General features: G+C 33.4%; 14 protein-coding genes across 14 annotated transcripts, besides 1 other annotated feature; 8 read left to right on the forward strand and 6 right to left on the reverse strand.

Moving 5' to 3' along the window:
• Positions 1 to 453: 453 nt before the first annotated feature.
• Positions 454 to 2,541, forward strand: TVAGG3_0388520 (positive regulation of Arp2/3 complex-mediated actin nucleation; the record flags this gene model as incomplete). The annotated part of the gene is made up of 1 exon (XM_001305510.1): positions 465 to 2,510. One exon carries the CDS (start codon positions 465 to 467, stop codon positions 2,508 to 2,510), a length of 2,046 nt encoding a protein of 681 aa, XP_001305511.1.
• Positions 2,542 to 2,699: 158 nt separating this feature from the next.
• Positions 2,700 to 3,758, reverse strand: TVAGG3_0388530 (6-phosphofructokinase protein; the record flags this gene model as incomplete). Its single annotated transcript, XM_001305511.2, has 1 exon — positions 2,770 to 3,744. The coding sequence occupies one exon, from the start codon at positions 3,742 to 3,744 to the stop codon at positions 2,770 to 2,772; it is 975 nt and encodes a 324-aa protein (XP_001305512.1).
• Positions 3,759 to 4,280: 522 nt separating this feature from the next.
• Positions 4,281 to 5,486, reverse strand: TVAGG3_0388540 (uncharacterized protein; the record flags this gene model as incomplete). Its single annotated transcript, XM_001305512.2, has 1 exon — positions 4,427 to 5,413. The coding sequence occupies one exon, from the start codon at positions 5,411 to 5,413 to the stop codon at positions 4,427 to 4,429; it is 987 nt and encodes a 328-aa protein (XP_001305513.1).
• Positions 5,487 to 5,806: 320 nt separating this feature from the next.
• Positions 5,807 to 7,075, forward strand: TVAGG3_0388550 (uncharacterized protein; the record flags this gene model as incomplete). Its single annotated transcript, XM_001305513.1, has 1 exon — positions 5,807 to 7,075. The coding sequence occupies one exon, from the start codon at positions 5,807 to 5,809 to the stop codon at positions 7,073 to 7,075; it is 1,269 nt and encodes a 422-aa protein (XP_001305514.1).
• Positions 7,076 to 7,138: 63 nt separating this feature from the next.
• Positions 7,139 to 8,872, reverse strand: TVAGG3_0388560 (regulation of centriole replication; the record flags this gene model as incomplete). The annotated part of the gene is made up of 1 exon (XM_001305514.1): positions 7,201 to 8,781. The coding sequence occupies one exon, from the start codon at positions 8,779 to 8,781 to the stop codon at positions 7,201 to 7,203; it is 1,581 nt and encodes a 526-aa protein (XP_001305515.1).
• A 160-nt stretch (positions 8,873 to 9,032) lies between these two features.
• Positions 9,033 to 9,952: a mobile genetic element.
• Positions 9,953 to 10,328: 376 nt separating this feature from the next.
• Positions 10,329 to 10,556, forward strand: TVAGG3_0388580 (uncharacterized protein; the record flags this gene model as incomplete). The annotated part of the gene is made up of 1 exon (XM_001305515.1): positions 10,329 to 10,556. One exon carries the CDS (start codon positions 10,329 to 10,331, stop codon positions 10,554 to 10,556), a length of 228 nt encoding a protein of 75 aa, XP_001305516.1.
• Positions 10,557 to 10,898: 342 nt separating this feature from the next.
• TVAGG3_0388590 (ubiquitin-protein transferase protein) lies at positions 10,899 to 12,953 on the reverse strand (the record flags this gene model as incomplete). Its single annotated transcript, XM_001305516.1, has 1 exon — positions 10,936 to 12,948. The coding sequence occupies one exon, from the start codon at positions 12,946 to 12,948 to the stop codon at positions 10,936 to 10,938; it is 2,013 nt and encodes a 670-aa protein (XP_001305517.1).
• A 171-nt stretch (positions 12,954 to 13,124) lies between these two features.
• TVAGG3_0388600 (actin filament capping) lies at positions 13,125 to 14,120 on the reverse strand (the record flags this gene model as incomplete). Its single annotated transcript, XM_001305517.1, has 1 exon — positions 13,125 to 14,120. The coding sequence occupies one exon, from the start codon at positions 14,118 to 14,120 to the stop codon at positions 13,125 to 13,127; it is 996 nt and encodes a 331-aa protein (XP_001305518.1).
• Positions 14,121 to 14,535: 415 nt separating this feature from the next.
• On the reverse strand, positions 14,536 to 15,215 carry TVAGG3_0388610 (negative regulation of protein autoubiquitination; the record flags this gene model as incomplete). Its single annotated transcript, XM_001305518.1, has 1 exon — positions 14,544 to 15,200. The coding sequence occupies one exon, from the start codon at positions 15,198 to 15,200 to the stop codon at positions 14,544 to 14,546; it is 657 nt and encodes a 218-aa protein (XP_001305519.1).
• Positions 15,216 to 15,241: 26 nt separating this feature from the next.
• Positions 15,242 to 18,745, forward strand: TVAGG3_0388620 (conserved domain protein family; the record flags this gene model as incomplete). Its single annotated transcript, XM_001305519.1, has 1 exon — positions 15,242 to 18,745. One exon carries the CDS (start codon positions 15,242 to 15,244, stop codon positions 18,743 to 18,745), a length of 3,504 nt encoding a protein of 1,167 aa, XP_001305520.1.
• Positions 18,746 to 18,999: 254 nt separating this feature from the next.
• On the forward strand, positions 19,000 to 20,018 carry TVAGG3_0388630 (ribonuclease inhibitor domain-containing protein; the record flags this gene model as incomplete). Its single annotated transcript, XM_001305520.2, has 1 exon — positions 19,000 to 19,761. One exon carries the CDS (start codon positions 19,000 to 19,002, stop codon positions 19,759 to 19,761), a length of 762 nt encoding a protein of 253 aa, XP_001305521.1.
• Positions 20,019 to 20,074: 56 nt separating this feature from the next.
• TVAGG3_0388640 (negative regulation of protein autoubiquitination) lies at positions 20,075 to 20,828 on the forward strand (the record flags this gene model as incomplete). Its single annotated transcript, XM_001305521.1, has 1 exon — positions 20,098 to 20,691. One exon carries the CDS (start codon positions 20,098 to 20,100, stop codon positions 20,689 to 20,691), a length of 594 nt encoding a protein of 197 aa, XP_001305522.1.
• A 507-nt stretch (positions 20,829 to 21,335) lies between these two features.
• On the forward strand, positions 21,336 to 23,128 carry TVAGG3_0388650 (phenylalanyl-tRNA synthetase beta chain and leucine-rich repeat-containing protein 47 family; the record flags this gene model as incomplete). The annotated part of the gene is made up of 1 exon (XM_001305522.2): positions 21,341 to 23,086. One exon carries the CDS (start codon positions 21,341 to 21,343, stop codon positions 23,084 to 23,086), a length of 1,746 nt encoding a protein of 581 aa, XP_001305523.1.
• A 552-nt stretch (positions 23,129 to 23,680) lies between these two features.
• TVAGG3_0388660 (uncharacterized protein) lies at positions 23,681 to 26,328 on the forward strand (the record flags this gene model as incomplete). Its single annotated transcript, XM_001305523.2, has 1 exon — positions 23,689 to 26,328. The coding sequence occupies one exon, from the start codon at positions 23,689 to 23,691 to the stop codon at positions 26,326 to 26,328; it is 2,640 nt and encodes an 879-aa protein (XP_001305524.1).
• Positions 26,329 to 26,337: the final 9 nt, after the last annotated feature.

The following is a 26,337-nucleotide window of genomic DNA, read 5'->3' on the forward strand; positions in this document are numbered from 1 at the left end:
GAGAATTCTTACGATTACAAAAAAAGTCACACAACCCACATCATATACTACTTAGATTTTGAGGTTAGTAAGAAGTTGGAAACTTTAAATCATATTTATATTCAATAATTGATACTTTGTTCTCGGTCAAAACTCGCAACTCCCGATAAATTCTAAATTGATTTCTTAGAAAACAGGGGGCAAAACCTATGTTGACCCATAAATTTCCCGAAATAAATCTGCAATAATTTTGATTCGTAGGTGACATTTAGATACTCAAATATGGATACTTACTGAATCAAACAAAAAATGATATTTTCGCGATAAACTTTCATTCATGGAACAAAATCACTTCACTTTGTCTAATTTCACATTAATAATGTTCAAATATTGAAACAAATGCATTAAAAAGCTCATATACATCAACTCTCATAAAATTGTGGCAGAAAACGTAAAAATTTTATCATATTTTTCAAATCAATTAAATGGGAAAATCACAACCTGTAGTTACCAAAGAACTCCTAGATAAGATCAAATCAGCAAATTCCCAATTTTCATTTATTTACGGAACTGTCGCCCAGTTTTTCGTTGCTTTTCCAGATCCAAAGACATGGACTAAGAAAGCCGAAGGTGTCTTAACGTTAGATTATGATGCCCAAAAATGCGTTTATCTTAACCTTTATGATTTCAATACAGCAAGACTTCTTTTCTCACATGAACTTTATTACGATTTTAAGGACAAATGCAAAGCCCCAGTCAAGGACTTCTTCATTTTCCCTTCAGATGTTTGCATGATGGCTTTCCAGTTCCTTAGTGATACTGAAATGAAGAACTTTTATAAGCAAATCAAAACAGCATCACCAAAGAAGAAGAAGAAATCATTCTTCGGACGCAAGGACGACGAGGAACAATTTATTATTTCCGATGTCAAGTCTGTTGATTACGTTAGTGGTGCTAAGCAATCTGATAGTTCATCAATTCAAATTACCGGTGAACATCAAATCCTCGAACAGACATTACAGGAAATGGGCTACACCCAGGACCAGCTCAGAGACCAAACCATCGCACAGAAGGTTATGGCTAGAGTTCTTAAAAAGACAAATACAAAATTGAATCCAGATGCCAAGCCAGAGAGAAAGGCTCCTTCACCAAAGTCATCATCATCAAGTGCTCCAAGCGGTGGCGCACCTCCTCCTCCACCACCACCTCCTTCAGCTGGTGCTCCACCACCACCACCTCCAGCTCCAAAGGGTGGAAAGAAGGCTGCCAAGAAATCAGGCGGCGGCGGTGGCGTTGTCAAACCAACAGATGATGCTCTCCAAGACATGATCAAATTCCGTAAGAAGAACGCTACAAAGGTTAAACCACCAGAGCCAAAGCTTTACTTCCAGGCCGGCGGTGGCGGCGGTGCATCTACAGTCGGAGCCGGTCCATCACCAGGTGCCGGCGCTGGCTCATCCCCAGCAGCTGCAGCTCCACCTCCAATGGTAGATTCATCCAACCCAGCTGCAGCCGCAGCAGCAATGCTCGCAAGAAGGAAGAATGCAGCAGCAAACAAAAACGTATCTGCACCAGCACCAGCTCCAGCACCACAGCCAGCACGTCCAGCATTCGGTGGCGCTGCAAGAGGCGGCTTCGGCGGTGCAAGACCAGCTCCAAAGCCTGCTCCAGCTCATGCAGCTCCTCCACCACCTCCAGCCGCAGCCGCAGCTCCTCCTCCACCACCTCCAGCTCCAAAGGGTGGAAAGAAGGCTGCCAAGAAATCAGGCGGCGGCGGTGGCGTTGTCAAACCAACAGATGATGCTCTCCAAGACATGATCAAATTCCGTAAGAAGAACGCTACAAAGGTTAAACCACCAGAGCCAAAGCTTTACTTCCAGGCCGGCGGTGGCGGCGGTGCATCTACAGTCGGAGCCGGTCCATCACCAGGTGCCGGCGCTGGCTCATCCCCAGCAGCTGCAGCTCCACCTCCAATGGTAGATTCATCCAACCCAGCTGCAGCCGCAGCAGCAATGCTCGCAAGAAGGAAGAATGCAGCAGCAAACAAAAACGTATCTGCACCAGCACCAGCTCCAGCACCACAGCCAGCACGTCCAGCATTCGGTGGCGCTGCAAGAGGCGGCTTCGGCGGTGCAAGACCAGCTCCAAAGCCTGCTCCAGCTCATGCAGCTCCTCCACCACCTCCAGCCGCAGCCGCAGCTCCTCCTCCACCACCTCCAGCTCCAAAGGGTGGAAAGAAGGGCGCAAAGAAGGGCGCAAAGAAGTCTGGCGGCGGCGGTATCGTAAAGCCAACAGATGATGCTCTCCAAGACATGATCAAATTCCGTAAGAAGAACGCTACAAAGGTTAAACCACCAGAGCCAAAGCTTTACTTCCAAGCTGGTGGTGGCTCTTCATCTCCAGCAGCAAGTTCCGGACCAGTTAGCACTGGACCAGGTGGCGGCGGTGTTCAAAATATTGCTCCTCCAGCCGGTGGCAACGATCTTGCATCTATGCTAGCCGCTAAGTTTGCAGCTAGAAGGAAGGTTTAAAACTAGTTTTTAAACAAATTTTGGATTTATTAATCATACTGATTTTTTTTTAAAAACTTTCTTTCGATTTAGATTTTTTTTTATTTACAAAATAAATCATATTATTTAGCAAAATCACGACTCACAGAGGTTAGTAAACAGTTCATACATATGATTAACTTTGAATCAAAGAAAATATAAAAAAATAATTTTAATTTTTTTAAATTTTTAGAGTAAGCATCGATAGAGTAGTTAAGAAAAGAAGAAAAAATTCGAAAGTTTATTTGGTCAAGTCGAAGAGTTCAAGCATCTTTGGATCTAATTTCTTTTGCTGATCGAGGAAGGCTTCATAAGGAACAATTGTGTACTGGCCATCAGATAATGCTGTCATCTTAGCTGTTTGTCCACTTGTAAGGGTCTGGAAGGCAAGAGCGCCCATATTTGTACCCATAAGGCGATCGAAACCTGTTGGAGCACCACCACGCTGAACGTAGCCGAAAATCGTTTCACGAACGCTGAGATCTGTTTCGTTCTCGTGCTTTGATAAATATTCAGCAAGAGCTTCGCATCCTGGCTTCCAGCCACGGGAAATAAGGCAGATGCATTGGGTCTTACCAGATTGGTAAACTTTCTGAAGCTTATCGACAATAACATTGATATCCTTGCATTCTTGCTCTGGGGTAAGAATAAGGTCTGCGCCGGAGACAAGACCAGCTCTTAATGCCAGTGAGCCGCATGTCTCACCTTCACAACGAATAAGAAAGGTTCTATCCATTGTTGATTCGCAGCTGCGGATTCTTTCAACGTTCTTGACAATGTTGTTGACAGCAGAGTCGACACCAAGGCAGATATCAGTGCCAACGATATCATCTTGAATTGTAGATGGAATTGCCACTGTTGGAATTCCAGCGTCAACAAATTTCTTGGATTGTGTGAGAGATGTGTAGCCTCCGATCACGACGAGACCTTCGATTTTCTTTTTCTCGATGTTGCTGAGCATTTTCTTGAAGCTGGCATCATCATCAAAGAGGTTTTCTGGACGACCTGTTCCGAGGAAGCAGCCTGCTTTACCCATCTGACCAGAAACGTCTCTTGATGTGATGATTTTCATGCTGTCGTCTCTAAGACCGATGTATCCGTAGTTAACGCCATAAACGTGAACTTTGGCATGACGAGCTGAACGTACAACTGCACGGATTGCAGAGTTGATACCAGAGTTATCACTTCCACTGCTTAAGATTGCGATGTTTTTCATTCTATAAAAAATATAAAAATGAGATGTTGATCGTTATCTTCTCAAATCTTGATGTCAGTTTTATAATAATTAATTAGTGAATTATATATAGACTTCTGGTGTAAGACATTTTTATTTAAAAGTGACAAAAACAGCGGATATCAATTCAAAATTGAACGATACAATTTTCCCCGATGATTTGAACGATCGAAAATTTCCATTGTCAGAAGTGACCAATTTCGTCAGAATTTTAGTTATGGCTCTTTACATCAAAAATATACATTCATATCAGCGGATTTATGTTCGTTCTGATTGGATTATTTTCAAATCGTCAGCCCTTCTCAATCCAAATCAATGGCTTGGGATTTGAATAATATCTGTAGGTAGTCGCATTCGGTCGTATTAGTACACAACAACATGGATTCTTTTGGTAATTAGAAATTTTATAAAATTTATCTGCTCTGATCTTGATATATTCGCCTATAGAATTAAAGTAATTTTGAATCAAAAAGAATAGAATGTATGTTAAAAACATCTAATATAACAAACATTGATTAAAACAATATTCGACGAATCCTTTAAATGATAGCTGATAGACATATCAACTATTATAACATATAATAATATAAACAATTTGGTAATTAAGAAATGAAAATACTAAGCATTTTCATCGATGATAAATGAATTTTTCATTTTGAAACCATTATTTCATTTGAACATGATGTTCTAGTTTACCTGTGAGGTGACAATGCTTTCTAATCTGGTTTACGTAATATTCTGATCTATCAAATTGATGATAAATTGCAGGAACTTTTCCTTCAACGGACCAGTTCCCAAACTTCTGTCCTTCTGTTCTTTCTGGATGACCTATATAATATCTGAATCCAGAAAGCATGAAATCATTCGAATAATTAAGAAATTTGTATTTAAAGAGTTTTTTAAAATGTCCAAGAGCCATACTAAAAGTAAGGTAATGCTGATCATCTCCAGCACCTTTGCGAGACGTTTCATTACCGTATTTTCTCATAATTTGTGTAAATTTTATAAAATTCTTAACATTTCCTGCTTCCATGCCAGCATTAATTGGAAGAAGGTTCATTATTAGTTCTGTATAATTAGTATAGGGACAATTCTTGTCATTAGTATATCTACAAGTATTTTCAAATTCGTATTGGACCCAAACGTTTTCGTTAAATAATTTATAGTAATTTGCATCTTCGTGGCATAAATAAAATATATTACCGCCTGTAAAGCGCGAAAATGGGTCTGATTGGAAGATTGTATCAAATAAATCAATTTGAATGACATTATCGATGTATTTTTGATTCTGTAGGAGATAATCACCGATAATTGCCCATCTGTAAAACCAAATATCTATTTTGTCTTCGAATTTATACGGAATTATTAAAAATTCTACTCCGCATTGTGCTTTTTTGATAATACTAGCGGCTTTTCGATATGTATGGCGATCTGTTATTACTAATATTCTACATTCATTATTAAATGTGCGAAGAGAATTGATAAATGGAATGAAATTGTTGATTTTATTAAAAGCTGTTGTTATTATCATATCTCTATTTGTAGAAATGCTAGTACTTGATGGAGTAAGATCACATCTATTGCATTTATCTTTCTTCGCGATGTAATCTATTTGATACTCTGAATATGAAAGTATAAAATATGTACTCATTTGCTGTTGTTTGAATATTGAGCAGAAAAACACCAATTGAAGAAATATTACGAACTTTAGAAGATTATTCGACGTGGGCATTAATTTTTTATTTCGAAATTTTTTTTCCCATCAAAATCTTGCAAGAAAAGATGATTGAACAAGAAATCTATAAATAACTTCATAGTTCATTGATTTGCATGATCACCGCAGACTTCCAATCTTTTGAGGAATAAACGATTCTTATTCAATAGTTTCCGAAATAAAACCAACTTGTTTTTTTTAAAACCACTTTTAGATTCAAAATTTTGAATAAATGAAATGAAATCTTATCCAGAACATAATAACAGAAACAATTTCATAAAAAAATAAACTCTACCGCATATTGAATTTCATTGAAATTTAAATCGTTTGATGATAGTTGAAGCTTTATGTGCACACCTTAGCTGGGAACAATTCTACATGAACGAACCTATTACAGACGACCATACTAATGTTGCTACTTATCAAGATTATTCTGGCTCAAATATTAAAGGCTTATATGTACACCAATCCCAATTTATTAGTCTCAATGGTGACGGTGCAGGTGCTATACTCATTCAAGCTCACAAATTTTCATTATTTGAAGATCTGCTTTTCTTTGATTGTTCATCATATCAAGAAGGTTCGATAACTGCACACCAAGGATACATAATCTTTAATAAAATTTGTACAAAATACTGTCGCGCAGAAAAAGGATCGTTTATCTACTCAAATGCTCCAATTCAATTTCATCTTACAACAGCTTTCAATTGTTACGCTTCCGGAGATGATTCTTCTGAAAGTTCCACAATGGTTTTGTTAAAACCAGCAGAAAACGTACTTTTCCTAAAATCTACAAATTTAACTGAAAATAACGCAGAAGGAGCTTCTGGCATATACATTGGATCAGGAAATATTACGTACTCCTCATTTATTAACAATAAATGCAAGACAAACAATTGCTTTAGGACTTTTGACGCATTTGAATTAATTGATCATATAAACTTTGTAAATAACAGTGTAACAGAAGCGACAAACGGAGTTTCTCTTTATATATCTCCATCAAGCGAATCTATTACAATTCTCATAACAAAATCCATATTTAAATTTAATATGGAAAATAACCAGAAATTTGTAAAAGCTGAAAGCGAAGTTTTATTTAAAGATTGTTATATGAATGAAATACCAGCAGATCAATCCATTTCTTCCATTAATAATGATAATTCAAGTCAAACATTAGCAATTACATTCTATTTCTATGAAAACTATTGTTTCACAGATCCAACTGCAACTCCATCTCCATCTGATATCCCTAAAACTCCATTTGCTACAGTAGAACCTTCTTCAACACCTGCAAATTCAATTTACCTGAATGAATCACAAACAAAGAAATTTCCTAATTGGGGAATCGCAATAATTGTTGTAGGAATACTTATTGCAATAATAATTATGGTAGCTGTTTTCCTAATTTATAATAAATTTAATAAAAATGATGTCTCTAGCGATTCAATGGAAAGTGAACAAGCAAAGGCTCTTAATTCATCATTGTACCCTGAAACAGTTAAATACGAACCAGGAAATACAGGAGAAGGCGAAGATGATCCATTTAAGAAAGAATTTGATGGAAGTGATCAATCTATTGATGAAGTACCTTGTGTATAATATAATGTTTCTTAATATTATGTTTATTTTATTATTAGTAAAAAAAATTATTTTAATTTTTTTAAAATTTTTAAATTTAATGATAAATAGATCAATTCAAATACAAAAAATCTTACTAAAACAACTTATTTTGCACTCATTTCTTCAAGAAGTTGTTTTGCAATTACAAATCTCTTATGTTCCTCATGATATGGAGATCCTTCGTACAATTCGTTAAGTCCAATCAATTTTCCTGGTTGCTTGATTGAACTTAGCATCATCATTTTCTTTGTTGACCAGAAAATGACAATTTTAATTTTGTCAGTGAAATTTACTTGGATATCTCTGTTTTCCATCCTAAAAAGTGTTGCATAATCTGTTCTAATCCAGTATTTCACGTGCTTTAAAGGAATATTAGATTTATATTTGTTTGTTGGAAGCTGGAACATGGATCTATTGGTCTTTAAGTTCTCAGAAAACTTTCTAATAAGTAGAAGTTTCTTCGAGTACTTTGTATCGTGAGGACTCAAAATTTCAGGAAAAAAAGTTTGATAATCCGGCCAATATTGAACGAATTCTTCGTGTGGATCCATGATCATTCTGCTTGAATCATTGAAACAAGCTCCAATCGTTCCATCAATCAAAAGATATCCTAATCCGTATTTTTCTGCATGGTCGCAGAACCTGGAGACGCAATATCTTGGCATTGTTGCTTCTGTGCATTTAATTGGGAATGCATTTATGCAATTATTGTCAACATTTTCTTTTTGCTGATCAGGACGAGGATTTTCACGAGGAATTGTGACTGGTTTAATGATTTTTGGCTTTTCCTGTGCTATATCTAATAAACTCTGCTTGTTACATTCCTGAAATTCAGGAGAATTAATTTGTGTAATGAATTCATGATATAACAACTCTTGCGCAGTTGGGCGGAGCTCAGGCTTGATCTGAAGGGTTGATTTGATAAAATCTCTTGCGGCTTGTGAAATCTTTGGTTCGACAGGAAAAAGATAAGAACAAGTTTTGATATGCTCGTAAGTAAGCTTTGTCCTTGCTGTTTGGAATGGCGGGCGTCCGATTAACATTGCATAAACGGAAACTCCGATTGCCCAAATATCAACTTCATAACTATGACCTTTTGAAGCATCTGCCAATATTTCTGGGCTTAAATAATTTGGTGTTCCACAAACAGTATACTTTTTCTCATCATCGTAGCTTAGTTTAGTACTTAGACCGAAATCTGCAATTTTTACTCGACCATCTTTGCCAACGAGGAAATTTTCAAGCTTGATGTCACGATGAATGACTCTGTTATCATGCAGATACACAAGACCTTCAAGAACATCTTTAATTACCTTAACAGTCTCAAATTCAGTCAAATTTCCTTTCTTTTTGAGAAGATCGCGGATTGAAAGGCCAGGACACAATTCTGTAACTATGTAATGGTTTGTTGCATCTTCAAATGCTCCATAACTCCTTAAAACGTTTGGATGATGCAAAGCTGATTGAATTTGGATTTCTAGCTTTAATCTCTCTTGCGCCTTTGGTTTTGTGATTCTGTCTTTTGGAATTACCTTCATTGCGTATTCTTGGCTTGTTGATTTCTCAAATACTTTGTAAACAGTTGCGAATCCACCAATTCCAAGAACATCTTGCTTCTTATAGACATAAGCATGACCATGAAGACTACTGATGATAGTATCAGGTGCTGCTGCAGGTTTTTCCATGAAAATGATTTTAACGTCTTATTTTATGATGCATAAATCGATACAAACAATTGATACGAATCAGAAATGGTGATGTAAATCGATATCATAAGAAAATGCGCTTTAACGTACGAAATTTTACTCTGAATTCAGTAAATAATTCTGTATAAACTGATAACTGTCAACAAAATATGTGTACAATTGGTAATATTAGCCATATATGCTATATAACTTGTAAAAACGTCTTGAGATGTAAACTTTCTAAGAATATTAAAGGTAACTAAACTCCTTTCGCCGATCCGATTTGCTCCATATTTAAAATATAGCTTGCATATGTAGAAGAAAAGCTAATTTTGAAGTACGCCCGAAATCCACCAACAGGATTTCGAGCTACTAAAAAGGTACTTTTAAATGTGATTTTTTTATAAAAAATTAAATTTATTTTAAGATCAGACTAAAAACTAATTTTATGGAAAATCTATATCGACAAATTTATTACTTATTGGGTATATAGATTTTTTGATTATGGCGATTATGTCTGATATGCTTCCAATAAGCCAAAACACATTTCATACTGATTTCTATAAAAGGTATCTTTATTATAGAAGTGTAAGCTATATATGTTTGTTTTTTATTATAACAAATTCAAAATTCTCTTATAAGGACTAGATGAAATCTGTATTACTAAATCATTAGCTAAATGAAGGTTCAAATAGAAAGTAAATATCAATTTATATGATACTGAAACCAAATAGTTCTTTTAATAAAAGATAACACTCTGAAAATTATTGAGTATTTGCAAATCTCAAAAATCTATTGGTGAATTTGGCTCAACTTTTAAAATTATAACATCCATATCAAATCATAAAAGCAGAAAAAAATTAAAGCCAAACCTATCGGCCAATTTTTTTTTGATATTTTGATTTTTGAGGTATACTTTTAAAAGTGGATTTAAAGCACTGATGAAAAAACATTAACTTCTGTCGTTATGATTATTGATTTAGACAATAATGATTTTAATCTTTGATTATCAAAACACTAAAGTCATCTTTTTAACATTTGCTTGGTAGCATTAACTCAAGTCTAAAGTACTATTTTATGTGGCACTCTTAGAATTTTTGTATTCATTGTACACGCTGAAATAGTACCATTAAAGTTATGGCGGACTTTCAAAAAATAGTTTGGTCACCTTGAGAATATTTAATATTAAAGCGATTCTATCAGGAACTAGTCTAATAAAATGAAAGGATATTCGTTGTAAATCGATTAAACATAGATTTGATCATCAATATAATCGATATTTTTGTTAAATAAATTTATAGAATAAATTAACTACATTATTTGGTATCCTTAAGATCGAACGAGGCTTTGTAAATTAAATGCATGATTCGGTTTCTAAAGTAAGCCATATGATAGATAATTATTTTGAAAATCTAAATGGAAATGTAATGAAAATGATATGGATCTAAATATTTGTTCTAAATATGAATATATTGCTATGCATTTGAATCAATCTTATCAAGAGATAAGTCGAAAAAGGATATTTAATATTATTCAAAAAAGTGTCAATGTTTTTCTTGTATCTTCTCGTAGGTCTTGTTGCTGCTAGGCCATATACAAGAAAGGAAATTGCATTCATTACACTCACAGTGCTTGCAGGTATTGTATGCGGAATTTTAGTTTTTCTTGGAATTTATTTCGGAATCAAGTTTTTGATTCACTTACATCGCAAAAATAGAGAAGCAGCTCTACCAGAAGGGTTTATTGCAGACGTTGAAGAACCTCCACCAGCATAACTCACAAATAATTTTTACAACAAATATTTTTTTGTAAGCACAAATTATATAGAGAAAAAATACAGCTTAGCTTTTATAATACGTTCATTTTTGAGCGTATTCGTTATTTATTTTGTTTGTTTTTAAGTAAAAAATTTATTATTTAGGTAACTATAACTTGTATTTAGTTTCTTTCTCATGCATAATGATCAGACATCTTCTTTTTAACATTGAGTAACTTAAAGACATTCTAACTTTTTTTGAGATTTTGAATTTATTATTTTTATTAATCTATCATAAATGTTTATTATTCATTATTGATAGATATGTATGATTTAAGTCTTTTCTTAAAAACATAACTTATTTGGTATAAAACATTATAATTTTACTATTTTGTGAATTACAACAAGTTGAATCCCTCAGAATTCTTAATTGCAAACATTATTTTATCTTTCATTACCTTTTCAGAGGGATAATGTGGTAGCATTAGCATGTTCAAGCATGTATGAGCCTCAGGAAGTGCATCTACATCAGGTGTTCTTCTAATTACAAGGAAATTTGGTTTTGCAGTTGCCACAGGAGTTCTATCAGTTCCTGTTATGAACTGCATGAGTGCTGCCTTATCATCTTCACTCATCTCATCGAATATCTTCCAGAACCATATAACTGGCTCTGAATTTTGACTATAACCGTTTTCATATTTGACACCTTTTTTGAAGATGTTCCAATCTCTTGTTGGCAAACCAGAGACCAAAATGTCGAGCTCGTCAGGCAAGACATAGTCCAATATGTGGAGTGACTCGAGTTTCTTGAAACCTCTCTGGAAGGCGGAAAACTCGTTTGCAATGTGTTTATTCAAGTAGAAATCGATTGACATCTGAATGTATTCTTCCAAATTTTCATTTGTCACATCTTTCTGGGATCCTCCAGGGATAAATTCCACGACAATTGGATCCCCGAACATCGTAACTGTCGCTTCAAATGTCAAGTACAAATCCTTGACGTCTTTTCCTTCTTGAACCATTTGTCTCATCTCTTTTATTCCTTTGACAATGTCCGGTTCTATTTGGTTCAAATCTTCGAGAGTCATCTTCATTCCAAGCAGTTTCTTGTATAAAGCAATCGGAAATCTGATTGGCAATATAACGGAATTGGCAATTGCAAGTGCAACAACTGTTCCCAAGACATTAAACTTCATTGGCTCTGAGAAATCGCTGTGAACAAACCAATATGTGTTCTGATTGATGATTCGAAACATTCCGTAGTCAGGAGAAAAAACAGCATTGACAAGAAGATAAAAGAACTCTCTGGAAAGGCCACCGGCATCAACTCCGGCTTCACCTGTAAAGAAAACTGACAGTTTACGTGTCAAATGCGATGGTTTGACTCTTGTCAAAAAGTCAATTGATTCTTCAACGATGTTTTGCCTTGATACTTCGAAATCCAAGTGTGTTGTCATTCTCTGTTTGTCCATGATCTCCCTGTACATGCACCTTGCTTTTAGACTCAAACTGAGGGCTCCTAAATATGGTGTAAAGTCAGCAATTTCATTTCTTTTGATGAAAAATTTTGAAAGAGGATCGTTGAAGAATGCGTGGTATGGAAGTTGCGCTTCGCTGCAGAGTGATGCGTAATGTAGATGTTTGACCATTTTGCAGGCGTATTTGATGAAATCGTAATATTTATTTGATGAAAATGATTCATGTGATAAAACTGTAATAATTGTTTGGCAAACCATAAGAGAGTTGAGAAGTACTGGAGGTATCGATGAAAACATATCTATTAATACTGTAACTTCCTCATCTGATAAATTATCAATCATAAAAAAGAATTTTTGAGATATTTGATTTTCGGTATGGAAAAGTAGAAAATTGTCAAAACAGAATGCAAGTATAATTGATCGGATTCTCGTATAAGTTTTCGAGTCGTTGGCGATAATTTTTTCAACAAGATTGTAATAGTCATTTCTAAAAGATTCTATCATTTCTAAATTGTGAGACAAATAGGCCAAAAATGATTTAAAGTCCGAACTTTCAAATTGATAATTTCCTTTACGAATTGGCTGAGATTTGGATGCGAATAGATATGGAAAGTACTCTACTTCTGTAAATAATCGTTTAAATGCGTTTTGTATTTGCTCTTTATCTGAAGATCGAATTGCTGCTTTTATATCAACAACTTTTTCTGGAGATTCTGTTTTAAGATTTGGACACACCATCTCGGCAAACGGTGTTGTTTTAAGTAAATCTAAGACTTTTGAGGCAATTTCATTTGGAGAATTAAATTTAAATGGAAAATTCGAGCAAGATTTGCACCATTTGCATTTACAATTGATTGAATCGCATCCATTTGTGAATTGGTTGAATAATTGCTGAACAGCTTCCTTTGTTGAAGTAGCTGCAGCAGAACTCATTTGGAAAACAACCCAAAAATTAAAGATATTTATGCTACTTGAACAAGAAATATAATCACATAAGCACATTATTCAGTTTTTATTTCATTCCGAAGCTCAATTGTGACAAAACAAAATTATTCGAATTTATTAGAAACACAAAATAAAAGAATATTACTTATATTTATTAACAAAAATCAAACAGACCATTTATCAGAGAATTTTTCACCACTATGGACAACTTGAATATGCATATTTCTTGAGATAGTCATTCTTTGCATAAAAACAATGGCAATGACCAAGCCAATACCCATTGAATCCATTGGTTGGTTTTTACCGAACCAAATGTAAATATTATCGCAATCTCTTAAAATATAAGCATTATCATTCTTGCAAAGGGACATTGTTGCTTCATTCTTAAAGGCAACAAGCTGGAAATCGATTTGATCGCCATTGGAAATGACTTGATAAATTTCTCTTCGATCTGGAGAATCCGGCTTAATTTCGGCTCTTTTTGGCTCATCTATCGGTGATGTAGAGAGTGCTCTAATAAACTCTCTGTCATCATTTCCTTGATAAACAATTTTTGGAACGTCATCGCGGCCGACTGCAAATTTAAACGAGCCTGTAAGTTCGGCTGCACGTAGTCTGGATTGATAATCACTCTCAAATCCAAACCAGAGAGTGCATGTAGCTCGAGTTCTCATAATATTGACGTCTGATGTCTTTAAAGAAGATACACATGCTGCAATTTCATTCCAATGAGGATATGGGGTCATTTTAAAGTTATAAAGTGTTGTAAATCCTCTGTTTGTTATGAATTCTAATCCAGGTGTTAAATGTCTTACTCCACCATATGGTGCAAATATTTGTAAGAACTGTTTGCATTCAAAACCTTCATATTCATGATGGATTGATGCAGAATTTTTTAATAAATTGAATAAAACTTGTATTCTTTCGTTAACATACACTTCATCATCAGGATTTGAGAACGCCCCACACCATAAATATATGTAATTTGATGGTGGGGTATCAAAATGATAAATCACGTGTAAAACGAGATATATTGATTGAGTATAAAAAGAACCTAGATCAGATGACTCTGTTAACACATTATTTTCATGGCGCCAGATATGGATACGCGTTTTATTTTGTGCTAATGCGGTAGAAAATTCATTAAAAGAAGCATCCATTTTTCTACAACGATTATTATTGCACGTTTATCAAGTATAAGAATTGCAACTTCAACAATACTGACATGACATATGCAAAACTTATGATGATTGAAAGAGACTGAATTAATCAATGCTCTAATCATTGGCAAATAAGCATATCAAATTGAATTGTTTATCCCCAAGCTAATAGTTTAAGTGGGAAAATGGAATTGCATCTTCAAGTTCCCCATCATACTACTATGTTTCATGAATTCACTCATATGTTAAAAAAAATTTATCTCAATTTAAAAAGTAAAACTTCATTTATCAGTGATTGTGCAATACATTACATTTAGTAATTAAATACATATGCATGAATCTATAAAAAAGTATTACAAATAAATTTTTTTTTTATGAAATAGTATATAACAATGAATAATAGAAATATAATGTATCACACAATCAAGCAACTAATGTCTCTAGTTCTAACAGCTGGTTTCTTGTTAATTTATTAAGACTTATATCAATTTTAGTTTCGTTATCGGTTGGACGGTCAATTTTAAGTATTTCGTATATTTTTTCATTAGCGTTTTCTTTAATTGCTTCGTTAAGTTTTTCCATTAAATTATGTAAGCGAGTTGTTGACCAATCTATAGAAGGGGTATCTAATTCTTGAATAGTTGGTTTTATACCACCTTTGACGGGTGGATTTGCCATTAGCAAAGCCATTTTATTTCGTAATTTTATGAGTTGATCTTCAATTGTTTTGAGGTTTTGATATTCTAAATCTTTGCACTTAGTTTGAAATTTATTTTGAAGATACTTTGCAATACCACCATACAATGATTCAATGCCATTATAGTTAATTGCGTTTTCAAAAATGAGATTAAAGTCTGAAATCCATTGCGAAAGTGTCTTGTATTTTCCTTCTGAAATTCCTCTTTTTAGAGTCTTTAAATCCATTGGTGTTTTCACAACTTTATAATAATTATCTGCGATATTTTCATCTGGAACATAAGGATTTACAAAAATAGCTGCTATCGGGTCTTTGATGAACTCATTTGTAATAGCAATCATTTTTGATGATACTAAATCTGTTAATTTTTGCTCACCACTCATTTTATCACTTTTTCCAATTTATTTTTCCCGAATAAAAAAAAATGTCAGTACAAGTATTTGTTTATCCTCACAATATAAGTACGTATATAGATGCCTTTAATAAAAATCCTAGTTATGAGACAGCTGTCAACCTAGCAGGGTGCATTAGTCCCATTATTATTAACAATTATCCAACTGATTTTTGTCTTAGCATTTCTGAAAGGTTGCTATATCAATTTTGCAAAGCCAAGGGCGAGAAAGATAGGCTAGATTATATATATTTTTCATTAGATCACTATATTTATTATTTAAGAGATCGTTCAGACTCTTCTTCAAAGGAAAACTTGGTTGATAAGATAATAAATGGAACTGATGGAACAGATCCATTTACATTTTCACAAGTTGAATATCCTTTAAAATATATTGAAGAACATTTTAATTTAAAATTAATTCATATGGCAGCTCAATTACTAACTATATATATCATCAACAATTGCCTCGTTATTGATAACAATGTTGCTTACTATATCGAAAAAATACTCCCTTTTGTCAAATTAGAAATTAAAAAAAAATTAGCAACTAAAATTATACCTCAAGGAAAGATTTCACAGCAACACCAATCTATACAGATGCTATGCTACCTTCTTGCAAGATATACTTCCGATAGAATTCCAGAATTAAAAGAATATATTTCTAATAATCTCAAAGAATTTCTCAAAAACAAAGATTTAATATCTATTATACAAAACATCAAAGATATCAATAAAAACGATTACCAAATCGAAGAATGCGAAGTTTATTCAAAAGAAATTCGACAAATTCTAGAAATTTACCAACTGTTTAACTTAGATGTTCCGAATAATTACGAAGCAACTATTATTGAATTTATTAAAAAAGCAAAAAAATATAATTTTATTAATGAACAAGACAATTTATACATAATTAAAGTATTTCCATCACTTATTGATAAGGGATCATTAATTTATTTAGATTCGGAAAAAATTATTGAATTATTTGTAAATCTTCCTTCTGAAGGTTTTGAACTAAAACCATTCTTTGAAGTTATGAAAAACAGAGAAATTGTTGATGATACTAATTTATCAATTGTTTTTGACAAAATTCTTTCGAATATGGACTACAAAACTGAAGAACTATTAATAGATTTCGCTTTAAACCACGCTGAAGTACAAAAACCATTAACAAATTCAATCAAAAATTTTATTTATAATTATGATGTTGAAAAAATGAAAATTATGCCAGTATTTATGATTACACGACTTTATCCTATTCTAGAAAAACCATTTCCTGATGCAGATTTGGAATATTTGATATATGATTCATTGCCATCTTATTATATTTTATCAAACTTAGTAAATTTAGGAGAATCATATAAATTATCGTATCCAGAAAAGCTTGTACAGTTTGTTCCTCCATCTCCGGCTCTTTTTACTTACTTATCTAACCATGTAACAGATTATTCAAATATTATTAGTTGGTCGATCGAACAAACTTGCGAATATAAAGAATATTTCGATCTTCTTATCAATATATGGCAACAAAACCAAGATCCAAACATTGCTTGGAAAATTTATCAATTATTTGACGTTTTTGAGAGAGAATGCGATGATAGTATCCTGGAATCTATCCAAAATGCCGAACCAAATGTTATTTTGGAGAAAATGTGTAGTAATTCAGCTGAATTTCTTGCATCTTGGCTAGATCTCTTTGATTTATCAGGAATTGATCCGAAATATCTTTATAACAAGCTAAACGAACATCCATACTTACTGTTCTTGGCTAATAGACTGGATGAAAAGTTTAATTTCGTTTTTGATCAAAAATTATTTTCAGAAATGAAGAACAATAGCAATATTTTTAAAGCATTTATACTAGATTCTGCCCTTCAAATCGCTCCTAATGAATGGTGGAACTTAATTAAGAAAAATCCAGAAATTCTAAAATTAAATTTCACAGAAAATGATTTTAAGAAGAGTATGATACCGATATCATCAACAATATGCAATATATTCCTCAAATGTCTCATGAAAATTGAAGTAACTCCTGATTCTGATTTTGCCAACGATAGTTTTATTCTTGGAGTCAAAAATCTATCAATGGATTTATGTGATGTAATTGTAGATTACATAAAAGTTGATGAAAGGATCCTAGAATGCGTTTTTTCTCAGGATAATGAACAAGTATGTTATGTTTTACTGGATCACTTAGATTTGAAGGAATTATCTGTCACTGCATTGGAATATGCTTCAAATGCTACATTGATTCCTTTGGTAGAAAAAGAAAGACAATTTATATCGGATGAAAATTTGATCAACAAGCTTCCTTTCATTAAACGGAATGAAAATTATGAAAAAATTGTAAGTTTTATTATTGAAAGCATCGCCAAAACTCAAGAAAATTATCTTTCAATTTTTGATCTCTTATTTTCCACAAAATTTACAAAATTTAACAGAAAATCTATCGCCAAAATCATTTTCAAGAAGCTTCCTGATGCAAGATGGCTTGATTCTTTTCTTAATTTACATGATTTTGGATCATTCTTGCGAGAACATGCTATTCCTGTTATAGACACAATGAACCAATATCTTGTTCCTTCTATCCTTGTTCTTTCGACGATTCCTTTCGTTGTAAATAATTTTGATGAAATTTCTCCACTTTCTAGGGCTCTTCTTCAACTTTCGCTAACACCATCGTCTCGTGTTAACATTTATGACTTAGATCTTTCAATGATCAATAATTTTCCCGACTTTGAAACAACGTTTTCATATCTCTTGTCATTAATCCCAAATAACGGATCGTTTGATTTCATACAGCAATTATTATTAGATGAATTTTCATATCATTTTCGAGAACTCACAAAATCAAATTTATTATTTTTTGAATTAAAATTCAGCGAGCCAAATAAGGACTTTTTGACGACTGTATTAAACACCCATATCAATTTCAAAAACGACGATATATTATCTGAAGAATTGAAACGTCAAATCGGTACAACAACATCAGCCAAGTATATTTCTGCTCCAAAGGTTATTTGTTACAAGTTATCTGGTGATGTTCCCAATGGAATGACCATTCCTCAGGAAATTTCAAATCCATATTGCCTTGTTTCCACAAATTATCAACTGTGCGGCTACATAGCTCAAGACGAATCAAATTTATCAACATATATCATTTATAACCATACTTTACTGAAATTTAATTCAGTTAAAGTGGAAATTAGGGAAAATACCGATAGTTCTGATAAAGTCCTATATGCATTTTACATTAGAGAAGATTTAGCTAATCAGGAGATCAAACATCAGCTTCATTCAAGTGAAGATTTAGTAAATTCTTCAATTTCATTTTTGCTTTCAGATAAGGATTCAATTGATTGGTCGGATATGAAAGACAAGCCAAATGCTGATCAATTATCAATAACTTTGAAGAAACAGTATTATAGCTTCAATTTGTTTAATTTACTTAACGAAAACACAAAAGAATCTTTTGATTCGAACGATCTCGAACATCCCACGAATAACATTCTTAATAGACAGTCTACTTCCAATTAATTTCAATCAATTTTTGTTATTTGTATTTTAAATATTATTTTAGTTTTAATTTTTATTTTGCATCCTCATGTTAGATGCTAATGTGTTAATAGTGATATAGTTTTTGATGGATAAAATTTCTTGGATTCATAAATCTAAACCATTATGGTTCCATTTCATATGAAATTTAAATTTTACCTTCTTACAAATCGTTTTGTAGTCTATAGGCATGTTTATTAGTTTATTTCTTTCATATAAAAGTCACTTTTTTGCCAATGAAGCAACTTGGAAGTCTAATCGCTACTAGGAAAGGGTTTACAGCTCCACCACAGATCGATTATTCTCGCTATAGTGAAACTGTAAATCTTAGCCATAACCCAATAAATACATTCGATTCTTTACCCCAATTATCAAATGTCCAAAATTTAATTTTTGATGATACAAAATTAGAGTCTTTCCTTAAGTGCAGACTTCAACCAGAGATCGAATCATTCTCATGTTTAAATACACCGCTCGCTTCAAGTAAATTTTTACCGTTAATGGCAATTATTGCTTTTGGCGAAAATGTCAAAGTTGTAAATGGCTCAAAGGTTACACAGAAAACTCTCAAAGAAGCTCAGACTTACCACGAAGAGTTGTATCCTTATATTGTAGAAGGTTGGGTCATTACATCACTTTCACCCATTAAGGTATACAATCCAATTACCAAAGAAAAGAAGGTAATAAAGCAAGATAAGGAAAATCAGGCTAATAATCAAATCGAAATTGTTTTTGATCCAAATGATAAAACAGAATTAGAGGAAGAGAAAAGCAAAAACATTGCCAAAGCTCTCAGATACAGATTTAACGACTTAGTTCATCCAGCATCAAAGCAAAAGTCTCCAGTCAAGGCTCAATCGTCAAAACCAAAGGGAACTGTCAAATCACGCGGATTTGCATCTCCACCACCATCAAGCCGCCAGATAAATCGTGAGAAATCACAAAATACAAAAGTTACTGTTAAAGCCGGAGAAAATCCATTCGAAAAGAAGCAGTAATGTTTTCTTATAAATATTGAACCCAATTATTATTACCTTTACTCTCAAAATGTTTCAAATAAACAATCATTATATCAAATTTCTCTTTTTAATTTTTTTGAAAAAATTATTGATTTCGTATTGGGTTGATTTCAATCTAACCATAAATAAAAGTTAAAAAGTTACTGATATTCATGATGTATTTTCCAAAATACTAATAAATACCAAAATGTATTTTCAGATTTAAGTTATTTTGGCTAATATTCAGTGGTGAAAATATTCTATTTGTTATGCATATTATATATTTTGATTATTGGCCTCTTTGAATTGAGATGAAGAAAAAAAAATAAAGAAAAGATGAACGATTTCGACCAGAAGTGGTGCACAGACATGATCAATAAAATCAGATCATGGCCAATTGCGATACCTTTCTTGGAAAAAGTCGATCCAGAAGATCTTCCAGATTATAAACAAGTTGTTTCTAAACCCATGGATATTTCAACAATGAAATCCAAACTTGAGAAAAAGAAATATACTTCAATAAATGATTTCTTCAAAGATTTACAATTAATACATGATAATTCTTCACTATATAATGGCCCAACTCATATGCTTACTCACATGGCCAAAGATTTATTGATGGATGTACATCAAAGATATGCTATACGTGCAGAAAATGAAAAAGATTCTTGGTTATTCAAGCTTGCACAACTTAGAAATAGAATTAACGAACTTATCAAAAATACCCCACCAGAATTTTTGCAAGACTCTAAAGGAAAGAATTTATCCTTACCAAACAATTTCTACCCTGATCAATTAGATGATCAGCAACGCGCAAAAATGGAAATGATCGTCGGCGAAACTGATTTAAACGTTATTCCGAAGAATTGGGTACTATATACTACAAAGACAAAGGAAGATGTTATTAAAGTAATCAAAAAGAATATGTAATTTGTATGATTTGAAGGCAAAAATAAATGATATTATATTTTGGGATATAACTGATTTTCCTTCACCTGCAAATCATTGATTTATTTTGTGAATTAAAAGTTAAGTTTATACAATTGTTATCACTGAAAGAAATCAAGAAACAATATTATTTATTTAGAAATTTCTAATTATAAGCTATTACTGTTGTACATTTCATATAAGTATTCTATGGAATCATTTATTTCTTGTAGTATTATAATTAATCGACTATATTGATATTGAATCAATTGTATTAATGCTAAATACCATGGATAAACCAAATAGAACCTAATATAAGCGAAATATGATCTATATCAGAATCACAAATACTTTGATTTTGACAAGACAATTGAATTTACTGAATTCTCTTTAGTTTTTAGAATTTGGAATGTGAAATTATCTTCATTGCATGTATTCCAAACATAAAATCATAATTTCGTAATTCGGATTCAAATTTCATTCGTTACGGGTAAGAAATTTGATGCAGCCAAATGAAAAAGTTTACAGAATGCAAAAATAATAATCAAAATAAGATCTATAGCGTTATTGCCTTACCATTTCGCATTTCTTTCTCAAAACTTTACTCGACCACTCTGCTCTGAATTTTTTTTCGAGATTTTATTAACCATAAATGCCGACTGTAGCAATTCGCCCAAATCGCCTTTATGAACTCATGGGTGTTGAACCAATGACAAAAGAACAGATTAGCAAGCTTCTCATGAACTTCGGCCTTGAATTAGATGACGAAACCGAGGAAGAAGGTATTTTATACTACAAGATTGACTGCCCAGCCAACCGTCCAGACCTTCTCAGTGTTGAAGGTCTTGCCGAAAACTTAAAATGCTTCCAGGGAAAGTCACACCCAGAGTATAAGATTCTTCCACCACAAGTCTCCATCAGAGTTGATGAATCAGTCAAGAATGTCCGCCCATTCCTTGTTTCCGCCGTCATCCGTGGCATCACATTCACAGATGAAAGCCTCAAATCATTCATTGATTTCCAGGATAAGCTTCACATGAACCTTTGCAGACGCCGTACACTCGCCTCCATCGGTACACACGATTTAGACACCGTTGAAGCTCCATTCGCCTACACAGCTGAAAAGCCAGAAGATATCGTCTTCGTTCCACTTACAGGTGGTCCAGAAGTCAATGGTCGCCAGCTTTACGAGCACCTCAAGGAGCACCAGCAGCTCTCCAAGTATCTCCCACTTCTCGACCCATTCGATACATGGCCAGTTGTTCGTGATGCAAAGGGCCGCGTCATGTCATTACCACCTATAATCAACTCCGATCTCTCCAAGATCACCGTCAACACACGCAATGTCTTCATTGAGTGCACAGCTACAGATCTTACACGCGCCATGACAGCTGTCATCCTTCTCTGCACAGCCTTCTCCATCTACTGCGATGACAAGTACAGCCTTGAGCAGGTCAAGGTCCAGGTTGATGGAAAGGACTTAATTTACCCAACATTCGATTACATCACATTCGATGTTGACACAGCTTATATCCATACAATCACATCCGTCAGAGACCTCACAGAAGATAAAATCATCGAATTACTCCACAAGATGCAGCTCAAGGGCGAAAAACTTGGCGATGGCAAGTTAAGAGTTACAGTTCCACCAACAAGATCCGATGTTCTCCACCCATGCGATATTGCTGAAGATGTTGCTATCGCTTACGGCTACAACGCTATCAATGATCTTCCAGAGAACAGAAAGGCCATCTCATCCGGCCGCCCACTCTCCATGAACGAGTACGTCGATCGCCTTAGCAAGGAGTTCGCCGCTGCTCTTTGGGACCAAATCCTTACATTCTCTCTTTGCTCACGCAAGGAATGCTATTCAATGCTCAATCTCGAAGATGATGGCAAGGCTGCTGTCCTCAAGAACGCTAAGACCATCGATTTCGAAATTGTCAGAACATCTCTTCTCGGCGGCCTTCTCAAGGTCAACAAGAAGATTCTCTCACAGCCAAACCTCAAGAACATCCTTCCTCTCAGACTCTTCGAATGCTCCGATGTTGTTCTTTGCGATTCAAAGGATGAGAACAACGCAAGAAACGAAAAGCGCCTTGCTGCTACAATCTGCGATGTCAAGTCAAGATTCCAGGACTTACACGGCCTCCTTGAGCGCTTCCTTATCCTCAATGGCCAAGATGCTATCGAAAATACAAAACTCGTTAGACAGGACTGCCCAACATGCATCCCAGGCCAACGCGCTGCTATCATGTACCACGGTCAAGAAGTCGGCTGGATCGGCGTCATTCACCCATCTGTCCTCATTAACTTCGATATGACAAAGCCAGTCGTAGCATTCGAACTCCAGGTTAAGCCATACTTCGACATCAAACACGGACATAAGACAAATTAGAAAATTAGAAAATAAACAAATTTACTTTTTTTTATAAAACAACAAATTCATACTTCATTCTTTTTAGCATAAAGAATACTATTCTTTATGTATTTGTCTGGTGAAAAAGATATTTTATAATTTTTTCCATAAAAAATTAAGCCTAACCTCATTAAATTGTCATAACATCGAGAATTTTATCACTATTTTATACCATATTTAGCCAAATATGTATTTTATTTGTTATAATTTTTTTTTTATTACAGACTCTGTGCATTTGAATTTCACTCAACAAAGTTACTAATGCACATGACAGCATGCTGTTTTTACTATACCAGTAAAAATAATAAAATGTATTATCATTTTCAGTGATAAGAGATAGCAATATTCTTATATATAGTAGAACTCATTATGAACTATTAATATATCATATTATCATTTATTAATCTCAAATAATTAATTCAAATGGCTTCATTTTTGATCCATAAAAAAAATTGCTGGAATTTTTACCATGATTTTTCAAACTTAATAGTTTCTATTGATAATAAACATTGTCCTTTTTTGAAAACAAAATAATTTTTCTAAAATCTGCTGTCAAAACTATTTATTTATTTATTTATTTTATGTTTTCACGAACTCACTTTGACTCATCTGATAAATTTACAATCGGCACAGATTCAAACATCCGTGTGAGAAACGAGAAATATTTAGAAAGCATTAGCCAAGAGTTCGTTCAAGAAATTTTTAATAGTTTACCAAAGAAACATGATGAAAAAAACTTTAATCATTTTAAAACTTATCTGAAATTAATCGGAATTAACATTGATCTCCATGTTGATATGTTTCCTTCAGTCGATCCAATTAATTATATCAAAAATGAATTTTCATATGTTTTCATTTACAATTCCGAAGATATCAAAGCATACTATTGCAATCCCGATAAAAGCAAGCCACAAATATACATTATTTCTCAAAAAACATATATTCAAATTCCACGAACTTGCACAATAACAAAAGTTATAGAAGAATCAACAGAAAAAATAAGTGAATACAATATGCTGACTTTCCAAGTTGAAGACGATAAAATCTATCCGTTGCCATTAGAAGATTTCAACATACTAAAAGATTTTCCAAAGTACGAAAAGATTAATATGGAACTTTCTCCTGTTGTTTTCATAACACCAAAAGTGAAATCTACTGTTATTCTGAAAGAAGAAATAAAAGAAAACGACGGACATGTAAAGAAATTTCTTAGTTTAGAGCTTTCATTATCACAAGGACTAAAGCAAGAAGCCAAAAAAAAGATAATTAAGCATTTCTTAGAGTTATTAGAAAGTGTAACACATGAAGAAAAAAGTGTAACATATGAAGAAAAAAGTGACACATATGAAGAAAAAAGTGACACATATGAAGAAAAAAGTGACAGTATATTCGAATTATTTCCCAATTTAAAGAAATCAATAGAAGAAGCGAACAAAAAGATCCAATCCGATCAGAAACAAGGATTAAAATGGAACATTATTAATGAAAAACAATTTGGACCTTTCAAATTCAAGACCATCTATGATTTTTATAATTATTATGAGAGAAATAGAATTCTTAATCCTTATTTCTATCTGTTATTTGATCAATATGATAAACAAGGAAACAGCAGTACAGTACCAATCGAATTGATTAAAATCACGTACGATCTATGGTATCATGCCGAGAAGAATCCAGATAATCAAATGATTACATGGAGAAGAGATTTGTTCGGAAAAGAATCATTAATTAAGTTACTTGAATCAAGTAACAAGATTTACTTGAATAATTTGAAATTGGCATACGAATATTGCTACAATAACCATATTCCTGCAACAGGATTTGTTTCACTTATTTATCAATTAGAAGGAACAAGTAATAGTTTCGAACCCGAAATTTTCAATAACATCAGTGATTTCTATGTCAAATTATTATATGATCGTCTCAAAGTTCCAAAAAATGACAAATCTAACAATCCTGACATGGGTTTCCATGTCAAATCAATTTCGGTTATGTCAGACAACTCAATTCAGGTTAGATTTGTCACATCCTTGGCTCCAACTGGCCAAAACTCTTATGTTTTTTCAAATGGATATACTTTGAAATACATACAGCAGGATTTTAGAGTTTACGATGCTAGAGAACTTGATGATGATCAGATGTTTATCCTTTTGGAGCATACAAAAACATCAAGAGTTTATTTGCTTTTGGTCAAAACAAATTACGAAGAAATTTTCCCAGTAAGAGACAGAAGTGGAGTTGTTCCGGTTCTTGAAGATTTACCAAAAACTTATGATATTGAAAAAATTAATGTTGACAAACAGAACAAAATTTTGGAAATTCAGTCTAAAAATGGAAATTATTATTACAAGGCTTATTCATCATATATCATACCTTATGGAGATGATCGGGTATATAATGACGACAAAGAATCAACTTACGAGAGAGACGCACCCAACGAACAAACAAATAAATATGATGGTAAAGATGTTCCACTTAAACAGATGTTTTACTCTTTCCTTTCATCACCGATGTTATGGTATGATCTTTCCAAAATTAATGTTGATTGTGGAAGCATATTGGAGAAAACCAAGAAAATGTTCCCATGCTTGGTTTTGACAAAGTATTACAGCCAGGATAGAGCTTCTTCTATCACTTTTGTTGACATGCAAGGTAAAAACGGAGTTCCCATGTTAAAGGATATAACTAATTTACCTTTTGTCGAAACAAAACCAGGAATAGCGTTCGTTGCTTGCAAACACGAAGTTGATGAAAAATTTGTATTAAATACTCCAATTTTGTATTTATCAGAGCCGATCAGCAACTCAGCTATGATAACAGCTTATACAATCTTCTGCGCTCTTCCCTCTGCAAATGTTGTTATATTTAATTTCTTCGATGCAGACATGTTCTTGGAAGGATTCGAAATTTTTGTTGAGAACTTCGAGGAATGGAATAAGATGAATAATCTCTACCAATATTTCCTTACAAACAAAGAAGACATGAACAGTCCACCAATCATCGTCTTCAATGGAATGTTTGCTTCAAAGAAAGCTTTCTTCGAGAGAATTAAATCCATCGCCTCCAATAACCAGAATTACAGTGATAAATTATTATATATTATGTCTAATTGCTACTTCGAATACAGAGAAGTCGTTGCAACAATGACAACAGAAAAGGTACTCAGCTCCATCATTAATTCAGGAGCTGCTTTCGCTGATATGGCTATCCATATATTATAAATATTTATT

The sequence above is a fragment of the Trichomonas vaginalis genome, chromosome V (assembly GCF_026262505.1).
Source record: "Trichomonas vaginalis G3 chromosome V, whole genome shotgun sequence".
Lineage (NCBI taxonomy): Eukaryota > Parabasalia > Trichomonadida > Trichomonadidae > Trichomonas > Trichomonas vaginalis.